This window comes from Coregonus lavaretus (assembly GCF_964263955.1).
Source record: "Coregonus lavaretus genome assembly, chromosome: 27".
Classification (NCBI taxonomy): domain Eukaryota; kingdom Metazoa; phylum Chordata; class Actinopteri; order Salmoniformes; family Salmonidae; genus Coregonus; species Coregonus lavaretus.
Window position 1 is genome coordinate 39,676,952 of NC_140014.1, and position 12,842 is coordinate 39,689,793.

The window sequence follows — 12,842 nt, forward strand, 5'->3', positions numbered from 1 at the left end:
GACCCAGGGCCTGGTCTATAGCCAGCCAGTCTAATGAAGACGACCCAGGGCCTGGACTACAGCCAGCCAGTCTAATGAAGACGACCCAGGGCCTGGTCTACACCAGCCAGTCTAATGAAGACGACCCAGGGCCTGGTCTATAGCCAGCCAGTCTAATGAAGACGACCCAGGGCCTGGACTACAGCCAGCCAGTCTAATAAAGACGACCCAGGGCCTGGACTACAGCCAGCCAGTCTAATGAAGACGACCCAGGGCCTGGTCTATAGCCAGCCAGTCTAATGAAGACGACCCAGGGCCTGGACTACAGCCAGCCAGTCTAATGAAGACGACCCAGGGCCTGGTCTATAGCCAGCCAGTCTAATGAAGACGACCCAGGGCCTGGTCTATAGCCAGCCAGTCTAATGAAGACGACCCAGGGCCTGGTCTACACCAGCCAGTCTAATGAAGACGACCCAGGGCCTGGTCTATAGCCAGCCAGTCTAATGAAGACGACCCAGGGCCTGGACTACAGCCAGCCAGTCTAATGAAGACGACCCAGGGCCTGGTCTACAGCCAGCCAGTCTAATGAAGACGACCCAGGGCCTGGACTACAGCCAGCCAGTCTAATGAAGACGACCCAGGGCCTGGACTACAGCCAGCCAGTCTAATGAAGACGACCCAGGGCCTGGACTACAGCCAGCCAGTCTAATGAAGACGACCCAGGGCCTGGACTACAGCCAGCCAGTCTAATAAAGACGACCCAGGGCCTGGACTACAGCCAGCCAGTCTAATGAAGACGACCCAGGGCCTGGTCTATAGCCAGCCAGTCTAATGAAGACGACCCAGGGCCTGGACTACAGCCAGCCAGTCTAATGAAGACGACCCAGGGCCTGGTCTATAGCCAGCCAGTCTAATGAAGACGACCCAGGGCCTGGTCTATAGCCAGCCAGTCTAATGAAGACGACCCAGGGCCTGGTCTACACCAGCCAGTCTAATGAAGACGACCCAGGGCCTGGTCTATAGCCAGCCAGTCTAATGAAGACGACCCAGGGCCTGGACTACAGCCAGCCAGTCTAATGAAGACGACCCAGGGCCTGGTCTACACCAGCCAGTCTAATGAAGACGACCCAGGGCCTGGACTACAGCCAGCCAGTCTAATGAAGACGACCCAGGGCCTGGACTACAGCCAGCCAGTCTAATGAAGACGACCCAGGGCCTGGACTACAGCCAGCCAGTCTAATGAAGACGACCCAGGGCCTGGACTACAGCCAGCCAGTCTAATGAAGACGACCCAGGGCCTGGTCTATAGCCAGCCAGTCTAATGATGACGACCCAGGGCCTGGACTACAGCCAGCCAGTCTAATAAAGACGACCCAGGGCCTGGACTACAGCCAGCCAGTCTAATGAAGACGACCCAGGGCCTGGTCTATAGCCAGCCAGTCTAATGAAGACGACCCAGGGCCTGGACTACAGCCAGCCAGTCTAATGAAGACGACCCAGGGCCTGGTCTACAGCCAGCCAGTCTAATGAAGACGACCCAGGGCCTGGTCTACACCAGCCAGTCTAATGAAGACGACCCAGGGCCTGGTCTACAGCCAGCCAGTCTAATGAAGACGACCCAGGGCCTGGTCTATAGCCAGCCAGTCTAATGAAGACGACCCAGGGCCTGGTCTATAGCCAGCCAGTCTAATGAAGACGACCCAGGGCCTGGTCTATAGCCAGTCTAATGAAGACGACCCAGGGCCTGGTCTATAGCCAGCCAGTCTAATGAAGACGACCCAGGGCCTGGTCTACACCAGCCAGTCTAATGAAGACGACCCAGGGCCTGGTCTACACCAGCCAGTCTAATGAAGACGACCCAGGGCCTGGTCTACACCAGCCAGTCTAATGAAGACGACCCAGGGCCTGGTCTACACCAGCCAGTCTTCCTCATAGCCCTATGATGCTACTGAGACCTATAGACAGGTGGATACGATTCTAACTGAAAGAGAGACAAGAGTCTCGGTTAGTGTTACCAGGTCAGGTCCTCATCAGTACATGGAGCAGAGGTGGAGCCGTCACTGCAAAGCACCAGCCGTCCCGCCAGCCAGCCATCACACCCAGATATACTGTATATACAGGCAGGCAATACTTTAAAGATGTATAAAGCTGCTGTGATGGATCCAAGTTTCACAGGTGAATGAGATTTAAACTGAAAGTGCAAGATGAAGTTGAGTAATATATGTGTTATTCTTCAGAGTGGGTTTACAAAGCTCTGTCACAGGATGATTAACATACTGTAACCCTAGAAACATGTTGAAAGGATAAATCTCCCCGGAGGAGCCCAGGAGGAGGTCTTGGGAATGATCCCTGTTTCCCACAGGGAAAACTCTATTTGGGAATGCCCTCCGGCTTTCCCGGGTAGTTTGGGAAGTTGGGAAGTCTCAGCATGTGGGTCAGGACTAGGGCTGGGTTATATGGCCTAAAAATCTATATATGTACATGTTTTTATGTTTTTCTATGCTTTGTTGTACAATTAAAGGTCAATTACAATTCATTTCAAACAGTCAGGAATAATCTAATAAATTCAGGGCTTGTGAATGATACCTAGGTGAAATATACGCCTTCCATAACCATAAAACCCACTAATAATGTAATGTAGCAGGCATTATAGAAAGAAAGAAAGAGAGAGAGAGAGAGAGAGTGTAAACATTTTACATTTTAGTTATTTAGCAGACGCTCTTATCCAGAGCGACTTACAGTTGGTGAGTGCATACATTTTTCATACTGGGGCTGAGGTGTGTCAGAGTAGTGACCTGGTCGTGTAATCCAGGGGTGTGTGTCAAGAGTAGTGACCTGGTCGTGTAATCCAGGGCTGAGGTGTGTCAGAGTAGTGACCTGGTCGTGTAATCCAGGGCTGAGGTGTGTCAGAGTAGTGACCTGGTCGTGTAATCCAGGGCTGAGGTGTGTCAGAGTAGTGACCTGGTCGTGTAATCCAGGGCTGAGGTGTGTCAGAGTAGTGACCTGGTTGTGTAATCCAGGGCTGAGGTGTGTCAGAGTAGTGACCTGGTCGTGTAATCCAGGGCTGAGGTGTGTCAGAGTAGTGACCTGGTCGTGTAATCCAGGGCTGAGGTGTGTCAGAGTAGTGACCTGGTCGTGTAATCCAGGGCTGAGGTGTGTCAGAGTAGTGACCTGGTCGTGTAATCCAGGGCTGTGTGTCAGAGTAGTGACCTGGTCGTGTAATCCAGGGCTGAGGTGTGTCAGAGTAGTGACCTGGTCGTGTAATCCAGGGCTGTGTGTCAGAGTAGTGACCTGGTCGTGTAATCCAGGGGTGTGTGTCAAGAGTAGTGACCTGGTCGTGTAATCCAGGGCTGAGGTGTGTCAGAGTAGTGACCTGGTCGTGTAATCCAGGGCTGTGTGTCAGGGTAGTGACCTGGTCGTGTAATCCAGGGCTGTGTGTCAGAGTAGTGACCTGGTCGTGTAATCCAGGGCTGAGGTGTGTCAGAGTAGTGACCTGGTCGTGTAATCCAGGGCTGAGGTGTGTCAGAGTAGTGACCTGGTCGTGTAATCCAGGGCTGAGGTGTGTCAGAGTAGTGACCTGGTCGTGTAATCCAGGGCTGAGGTGTGTCAGAGTAGTGACCTGGTCGTGACTTGTGGTCCTCTGTAGCTCAGCTGGTATAGCATGGCGCTTGTAACGCCAAGGTAGTGGGTTCGATCCCCGGGACCACCCATACACAAAAAGATAATGTATGCACGCATGACTGTAAGTCGCTTTGGATAAAAGCGTCTGCTAAATGGCATATTATTATTATTATTATTACTTGTGCAGTCTGCTCTATCCGTTATTGGCTGAGAGGGCCAAGCTCCTCCCCTTACACAGCCAGTCAAGTCAACTTTCACCAGGGCTCATCACATAGCTTATACAACACACCACACATACACACTGACGTGGAGTCCAATGAGCCCCTGTCACATTCGCCCACTCCTCTCTTTTCTCCTCCTCTTTCTCCTCCTCTTCCTCCTCCTCTTCCTCTTTCTCCTCCTCCTCCTCCTCCTCCTCCTCCCCCTTCTTCTCCTCCTCCTCCTCCTCCTCTCCTCTCCTCCTCCTCCTCCTCCTCCTCCTCCTCCTCCTCTTCCTCCTCCTCCTCCTCCTCCTCCCCCTTCTTCTCCTCCTCCTCCTCTTCCTCCTTCTCCTCCTCTTTGTCTCTCTCCAGTTATTGCTGCTTTATTGTTTACTCCTGTTTCAGTAAAACGGCAGCATTCCATTAACCAATCTTGCTCTGTGTGTGTGTGTGTGTGTGTGTGTGTGTGTGAGAGAGAGAGAGTGGGTCACTCTGTGTGGCTCTTAATTAGGATGTTGTGTTCTGGTGTTTTGTTCAGTCTGGCAGCCCAGGCTGGAATGTGCCACCGCAAAGTGACTTGAAGGCTGTTGACTGTGTGTGTGTGTGTGTGTGTGTGTGTGTGTGTGTGTGTGTGTGTGTGTGTGTGTGTGTGTGTGTGTGTGGCACCACCACACCACAGCAGGGGTATTCTGTCAAAAGCACAGCGCCCTGCGAGAGCCTTATTTCTTTGTTTGGAGGGGCAGCTGGGAGAGGGGAAGGGTGGGTTGAAATTGTCAGCGAAGACCAAATTCCTGATACAGAATCCTTAGCATGCGTGGAATGTTTGACAAGTGGAACCGAGGCCTTAGGGTTGGCCATTCAGAACTGTTCGGTCCACCTCTTAGCCAATAAGGAACAGGCAGAATCCTGCTCTAAACCGAACACAAGGTCATCAGAGGAGAGGAGCTTATGTAGTTAGTTCGTCAGTCAGTGTGTTGACCTCCCTTGACTGCTGAAGATGATTGTACCACAGTGTATGATGCCAGTTGTAATGTATCAATTAGCTCATTATGCTTTCAGCCCTTAAAGCACACATATACTCTTACACAGACATACTACCTCTCTCTCTCTCTCTCTCTCTCTCTCTCTCTCTCTCTCTCTCCCTCTCCCTCTCCCTCTCCCTCTCCCTCTCCCTCTCCCTCTCCCTCTCCCTCTCCCTCTCCCTCTCCCTCCTCTCCTCTCTCTCTCTCTCTCTCTCTCTCTCTCTCTCTCTCTCTCTCTCTCTCTCTCTTCTCCTCCTCTCTCTCTCTCTCTCTTTCACACACACACTGCTGTGTATCCCCATGCTGTTAGTGTGGAATATATAGATGGGGATCTGGCTGGGGCATGAGGATCTGGCTGTAGCTAAATTCTACAGCTAGATCCTAACATTCAGACAGACAGACAGACAGCTTAAATTTCAGCTCCCTGTCTGTGTTAATGTGTAAACTTGAAAGAGGTTTAACCAACTTTAATTAGGTTCAGGCTTTAGCTACTCATTTTTCAATTCTTCAATTGAATTATAATTTGAAAACTGAATTGAAGTGTGTGTGTGTGTGTGTGTGTGTGTGTGTGTGTGTGTGTGTGTGTGTGTGTGTGTATGTGTGTCTCTCCAGGTCGTGATCGCGTGCAGCAGTTGGCTGAGAACACGGTGTATTTCCGTCGGCGACTGACAGAGATGGGCTTTATCATCTACGGCAACAACAACTCGCCCGTAGTTCCCATGATGCTCTACATGCCCTCCAAGATAGGGTGAGTACCCATTATGACCTGCATACCCTCCTAGATAGGGTGAGTAACCATTATGACCTGCATACCCTCCTAGATAGGGTGAGTTCCCATGATGACTTGCATACCCTCCAAGATAGGGTGAGTACCCATTATGACTTGCATACCCTCCAAGATAGGGTGAGTACCCATTATGACTTGCATACCCTCCAAGGTAGGGTGAGTACCCATTATGACTTGCATACCCTCCAAGATAGGGTGAGTACCCATGATGACCTGCATACCCTCCAAGATAGGGTGAGTACCCATTATGACTTGCATACCCTCCAAGATAGGGTGAGTTCCCATGATGACCTGCATACCCTCCAAGATAGGGTGAGTTCCCATGATGACCTGCATACCCTCCAAGATAGGGTGAGTACCCATTATGACTTGCATACCCTCCAAGATAGGGTGAGTACCCATGATGACCTGCATACCCTCCAAGATAGGGTGAGTACCCATTATGACTTGCATACCCTCCAAGATAGGGTGAGTTCCCATGATGACCTGCATACCCTCCAAGATAGGGTGAGTTCCCATGATGACCTGCATACCCTCCAAGATAGGGTGAGTTCCCATGATGACCTGCATACCCTCCAAGATAGGGTGAATACCCATGATGACCTGCATGCCCTCCTAGATAGGGTGAGTACCCATTATGACCTGCATGCCCTCCTAGATAGGGTGAGTACCCATGATGACCTGCATACCCTCCAAGATAGGGTGAATACCCATTATGACCTGCATGCCCTCCTAGATAGGGTGAGTACCCATGATGACCTGCATGCCCTCCTAGATAGGGTGAGTTCCCATGATGACCTGCATGCCCTCCTAGATAGGGTGAGTACCCATGATGACCTGCATGCCCTCCTAGATAGGGTGAGTAAGCCCTGGCATCCATAGTTCCATCTGTGAAACCCTGGAGTCGATGTCCGCGAGCCACAGAAATCTATACTGAACAAAAATATAAACGCAACATGCAACAATTTTACTGAGTTACAATTCATATAAGAAAATCAGTCAATTGAAATAAATGAATTAGGCTCTAATCTATGGATTTCACATGACTGGGCAGGAGCACAGCCATGTGTGGGCCTGGGAGGGCAAAGGCCCACCCCACTGGGGAGCCAGACCCAGCCAATCAGAATACGTTTTTCCCCACAAAAGGGCTTTATTACAGACATAAATACTCCTCAGTTTCATCAGCTGTCCGGGTGGCTGTTCTCAGATGATCCCGCAGGTGAAGAACCCAGATGTGGAGGTCCTTGGCTGGCATGGTTACACGTGGCCTGCGGTTGTGAGGCCGGTTGGAAGATACTGCCAAATTCTCTAAAACAACGTTCTGGGATCTTTTATTTCTGTTCATAAAACATGGGACCAACACTTTACATGTTGTGTTTATATTTTTGTTCAGTATAATTAGCATAATAAAACATATATATAATAATTTCCTGAGCTTTCTTAAATAGGACAGACACTTCAAAACAAACTTCCTTTTGATTTATTTTTTGACTAGCTGTTTTGCCATGCATGAATATGTTATTCAATATGTTTCTATGGGCTAATAGCAGTGAGGCCAAAATCAGTGTTTCATCAAATCCTTTTTTTATACTTACAAGGGTCCTCAAATTCTAAGTCAAATAGCTAAATGATCCTTGGTATGACCATCTTAAAACTATTCCATATGATCCTTGGTATGGCCATCTTAAAACTATTCCATATGATCCTTGGAATGACCATCTTAAAAATATTCCAGATGATCCTTGGAATGACCATCTTTAAACTATTCCATATGATCCTTGGTATGACCACCTTAAAACTATTCCATATGATCCTTGGGATGACCATCTTAAAACTATTCCATATGATCCTTGGTCCACTCTAAATTTCAAGTCTTTGCCTCTAACCCTAGGAAGCACTTTGCCACCTTCTCCTCCCTGCTGAATTCTCCTCCTCCCCCTCCCTCCTCCCTCTCTGTGGATGACTTCGTCAACCATTTTGAAAAGAAGGTTGACGACATCCGATCCTCATTTATTAAGTCAAATGACACCGCTGATCCTGCTCACACTGCCCTACCCTATGCTTTGACTTCTTTCTCCCCTCTCTCTCCAGATGAAATCTTGCGACTTGTGACGGCCGGCCGCCCAACAACCTGCCCGCTTGACCCTATCCCCTCCTCTCTTCTCCAGACCATTTCCGGAGACCTTCTCCCTTACCTCACCTCGCTCATCAACTCATCCTTGACTGCTGGCCATGTCCCTTCCGTCTTCAAGAGAGCGAGAGTTTGCACCCCTCCTCAAAAAACCTACACTCGATCCCTCCGATGTCAACAACTACAGACCAGTATCTCTTCTTTCTTTTCTCTCCAAAACTCTTGAGCGTGCCGTCTCTAGCCAACTCTCCTGCTATCTCTCTCATAATGACCTTCTTGATACAAACCAGTCAGGTTTCAAGACTGGTCTTTCAACTGAGACTGCTTTTCTCTGTGTCACGGAGGCTCTCCGCACTGCTAAAGCTAACTCTCTCTCCTCTGCTCTTATCCTTCTAGACCTATCTGCTGCCTTTGATACTGTGAACCATCAGATCCTCCTCTCCACCCTCTCCGAGTTGGGCATCTCCAGCGCTGCTCACTGTTGGATTGCGTCCTACCTGACAGGTCGCTCCTACCAGGTGGCATGGCGAGAATCTGTCTCCGCACCACGTGCTCTCACCACTGGTGTCCCCCAGGGCTCAGTTCTAGGCCCTCTCCTATTCTCTCTATATATCAAGTCACTTGGCACTGTCATATCCTCACATGAAAAAAAAAAAAAAAAAAAAATATCCTCACATGGTCTCTCCTATCATTGCTACGCAGACGACACACAATTAATTTTCTCCTTTCCCCCTTCTGATAACCAGGTGGCGAATCGCATCTCTGCATGTCTGGCAGACATATCAGTGTGGATGTCGGATCACCACCTCAAGCTGAACCTCGGCAAGACGGAGCTGCTCTTCCTCCCGGGGAAGGACTGCCCGCTCCATGATCTTGCCATCACAGTTGACAACTCCATTGTGTCCTCCTCCCAGAGTGCAAAGAACATTGGCGTGACCCTGGACAACAGTCGTTCTCCACTAACATCAAAGCGGTGACCCGATCCTGCAGGTTCATGCTCTACAACATTCGAAGAGTAAGACCCTACCTTACACAGAAAGCAGCACAGGTCCTAATCCAGGCACTTGTCATCTCCCGTCTGGATTACTGCAACTCGCTGTTGGCTGGGCTTCCTGCCTGTGCCATTAAACCCCTACAACTTATCCAGAACGCTGCAGCCCGTCTGGTGTTCAACCTCCCAAGTTCTCTCATGTCACCCCGCTCCTCCGCACACTCCACTGGCTTCCAGTTGAAGCTCGCATCTACTACAAGACCATGGTGCTTGCCTACGGAGGTGTGAGGGGAACGGCACCTCCTTACCTTCAGGCTCTGATCAGTCCCTACACCCAAACGAGGGCACTACGTTCATCCACCTCTGGCCTGCTAGCTCCCCTACCTCTACGGAAGCACAGTTCCCGCTCAGCCCAGTCAAAACTGTTCGCTGCTCTGGCACCCCAATGGTGGAACAAGCTCCCTCACGACGCCAGGACAGCGGAGTCACTGACCACCTTCCGGAAACACTTGAAACCCTACCTCTTTAAGGAATACCTGGGATAGTATAAAAGTAATCCTTCTACCCCCCCCTCCCCCACCCCCCCATCAAAAAAAAAAAGAAGAAAAAGTGGTTGTCCCACTGGCTATCATAAGTTGAATGCACTCATTTGTAAGTCGCTCTGGATAAGAGCGTCTGCTAAATGATGTAAATTTAAATGTAAATGACCATCTTTAAACTATTCCATATGATCCTTGGTATGACCATCTTTAAAATATTCCATATGATCCTTGGTATGACCATCTTAAATCTATTCCATATGATCCTTGGTATGACCATCTTAAAACTATTCCATATGATCCTTGGTATGACCATCTTAAAACTATTCCATATGATCCTTGGTATGACCATCTTAAAACTATTCCATATGATCCTTGGTATGACCATCTTAAAACTATTCCATATGATCCTTGGAATTACCATCTTAAAACTATTCCATATGATCCTTGGTATGACCATCTTAAAACTATTCCATATGATCCTTGGTATGACCATCTTAAAACTATTCCATATGATCCTCGGTATGACCATCTTAAAACTATTCCATATGATCCTTGGAATTACCATCTTAAAACTATTCCATATGATCCTTGGTATGACCATCTTAAAACTATTCCATATGATCCTTGGTATGACCATCTTAAAACTATTCCATATGATCCTTGGTATGACCATCTTAAAACTATTCCATCTGATCCTTGGTATGACCATCGTAAAACTATTCCATATGATCCTTGGAATGACTATCTTAAAACTATTCCATATGATCCTTGGTATGACCATCTTAAAACGAATGCATATTATCCTTGATATGACCATCTTAAAACTATTCCATATGATCCTTGGTATGACCATCTTAAAACTATTCCATATGATCCTTGGTATGACCATCTTAAAACTATTCCATATGATCCTTGGTATGACCATATTTAAACTATTCCATATGATCCTTGGTATGACCATCTTTAAACTATTCCATATGATCCTTGGTATGACCATCTTAAATCTATTCCATATGATCCTTGGTATGACCATCTTAAAACTATTCCATATGATCCTTGGTATGACCATCTTAAAACTATTCCATATGATCCTTGGTATGACCATCTTAAAACTATTCCATATGATCCTTGGTATGACCATCTTAAAACTATTCTATATGATCCTTGGTATGACCATCTTAAAACTATTCCATATGATCCTTGGAATTACCATCTTAAAACTATTCCATATGATCCTTGGTATGACCATCTTAAAACTATTCCATATGATCCTTGTTATGACCATCTTAAAACTATTCCATATGATCTTTGGTATGACCATCTTAAAATTATTCCATATGATCCTTGGAATTACCATCTTAAAACTATTCCATATGATCCTTGGTATGACCACCTTAAAACTATTCCATATGATCCTTGGTATGACCATCTTAAAACGATTCCATATGATCCTTGGTATGACCATCTTAAAACTATTCCATATGATCCTTGTTATGACCATCTTAAAACGATTCCATATGATCCTTGGTATGACCATCTTAAAACTATTCCATATGATCCTTGGTATGACCATCTTAAAACTATTCCATATGATCCTTGGTATGACCATCTTAAAACTATTCCATGTTCACTACTCTTCCTCTCTCTTCCCTCTCTCTCTCTCTCTCTCTCTCTCTCTCTCTCTCTCTCTCTCTCTCTCTCTCTCTCTCTCTCTCTCTCTCTCTCTCTCTCTCTCTCTCTCTCTCTCCCCCCCTCCCTATCTCTCTCACCCTCCATATTTTGCTCTCTCTCTCCCTCCCCTTCTCGTTCTCTCTCCTCCCTGTCTTACTCTCTCCCCCCCTCCCTCTCTCTCCCACTCTCTCTCTCTCTCTGTCTTTCCCCTCTCGCTCCCTATCAATTCAATCTCTCTCCCTCCATATTTCTCTCCCTCTCTCTCTCTCTCTCTCGCTTTCTCTCTCTTTATTTTTCTCCACATCATGCTCTCTCTTTCTCCCTCTCTCCCTCTCTCTCGCCCGCTCTCTCTCGCCCTCTCTCTCTCTCTCACTCCCTCTCTCTCTCAGGGCATTTGGTAGAGAGATGCTGAAAAGGAACATCGGGGTGGTGGTGGTGGGCTTTCCAGCCACACCCATCATCGAGTCGAGAGCGCGATTCTGTATCTCTGCCGCTCACACCAAAGACATGCTTGACACGGTAACTATGCCCCCATGCTCAGCACAAAATGGTGGCCTTATTCACACTAAAGACATGAAGACAGACACACTCCTGTGTCATTCCTTTCTTACATCCTGTCTTCCATTCCATATGCACAATGACTTCCTCTTCTTAGGGCAGCATTTCCCAAAACTCGTGTGCAGGACAAAATGGAGTTGATAAGAGAAAATCTAACTACCCACTGGGCACAGACATCAGTCCAACATCTATTCTACGTTGGTTCAACGTAATTTCATTGAAATGACTTGGAAACAAGATTAAAATTCAATCAGTGTGTGCCCAGTGGGTAACCATGGTAGGTAACCCCCATCCCCCTAGTGGTGGGTGTGTGCAAGTACGCCTCCCCTCCCCTCACTGCGGGCACCAGATCAAACATCCTCTCTTCATCTCTTTCTCCCCCAGGACTCCCCATTTAACTGAACACTCACTCTGCCTCCACCTCTTTTAACTTCTTCTCTCTTTCACAAAGGTCTGTCTCCTCCGTCTCCTCCCCCTACAACCCAAACCACCCTTTTGATGTGATGTTATATGTTTTCACATCCAGTCACGCATAAAAAAAAAAAAAAAATCTCATGTTTCTTGAATATGTTATTTCATCATAGCTGTAGCTATACTCATGCTTGGAAAGCCAGGCAGGGGTTTTGGGAGCGATAAGAAGTAAAGTCGTCTAAAGAGGGTGGTAGAAACAATATAGTCACTGACAACGGTGCATTAAGATTGAGTAGAGGGCAGGGTTGGGGTCAATTTGAATTGAAGGCAGTCAATTCAGGAAGTGATTTGAAATAAATAGCTTCTACTTTTCCTTTTTATTGAGAATTCACTGAAAATATATGATTTTTTTTTTCAATTGATGAATTGAAATATCAGTTTATTTCCTGAATTTACTGCCTTCGAATTGACCCCAACCTTGGTGGAAGGAGTGGAGTGAGGGCTTCCACTGGCCCATAATGCTCTCTGATAAGCTCCTCGTGTCATGTCATGATGCCATCCATCCAAAGTAGGTCCAATGTCTGTCTTTCAATCTGCTTTCTTCTCTATTCAATTCAATGTTAATTTAAGGGGCTTTATTGGCATGGGAAACGTATGTTAACGTTGCCAAAGCAAGTGAAGTAGATAGTAAACAAAAATATTAACAGTCAACATTACATTCAGAAGTTCCAAAAGAATAAAGACATCTCAAATGTAATATTATGTATATATACAGTGTCGTAACAATGTGCAAATAGTTAAAGTACAAATGGAAAAATAAATAAACATAAATATGGGTTGTATTTACAATGGTGTTTGTTCTTCACTGGTTGCCCTGTTCTTGTGGCAACAGGTCACAAATCTTGCTGCTGTGATGGCACACTATGGTA

At 47.1% G+C, this 12,842-nt stretch overlaps 1 protein-coding gene across 1 annotated transcript in view; it reads left to right on the top strand.

Moving 5' to 3' along the window:
• The window catches only part of LOC311103005 (serine palmitoyltransferase 2-like), a gene marked incomplete at its 3' end in the record, with an annotated part of 63,981 nt that extends 52,077 nt beyond the window's left edge, over positions 1 to 11,904 (top strand). The window contains exons 10-12 of the mRNA XM_084144500.1: positions 5,435 to 5,570; positions 11,334 to 11,463; positions 11,887 to 11,904. Coding sequence (XP_084000626.1) covers positions 5,435 to 5,570; positions 11,334 to 11,463; positions 11,887 to 11,904 — 284 coding nt within the window. The remainder of the gene's footprint in view (positions 1 to 5,434; positions 5,571 to 11,333; positions 11,464 to 11,886) is intronic.
• Positions 11,905 to 12,842: the final 938 nt, after the last annotated feature.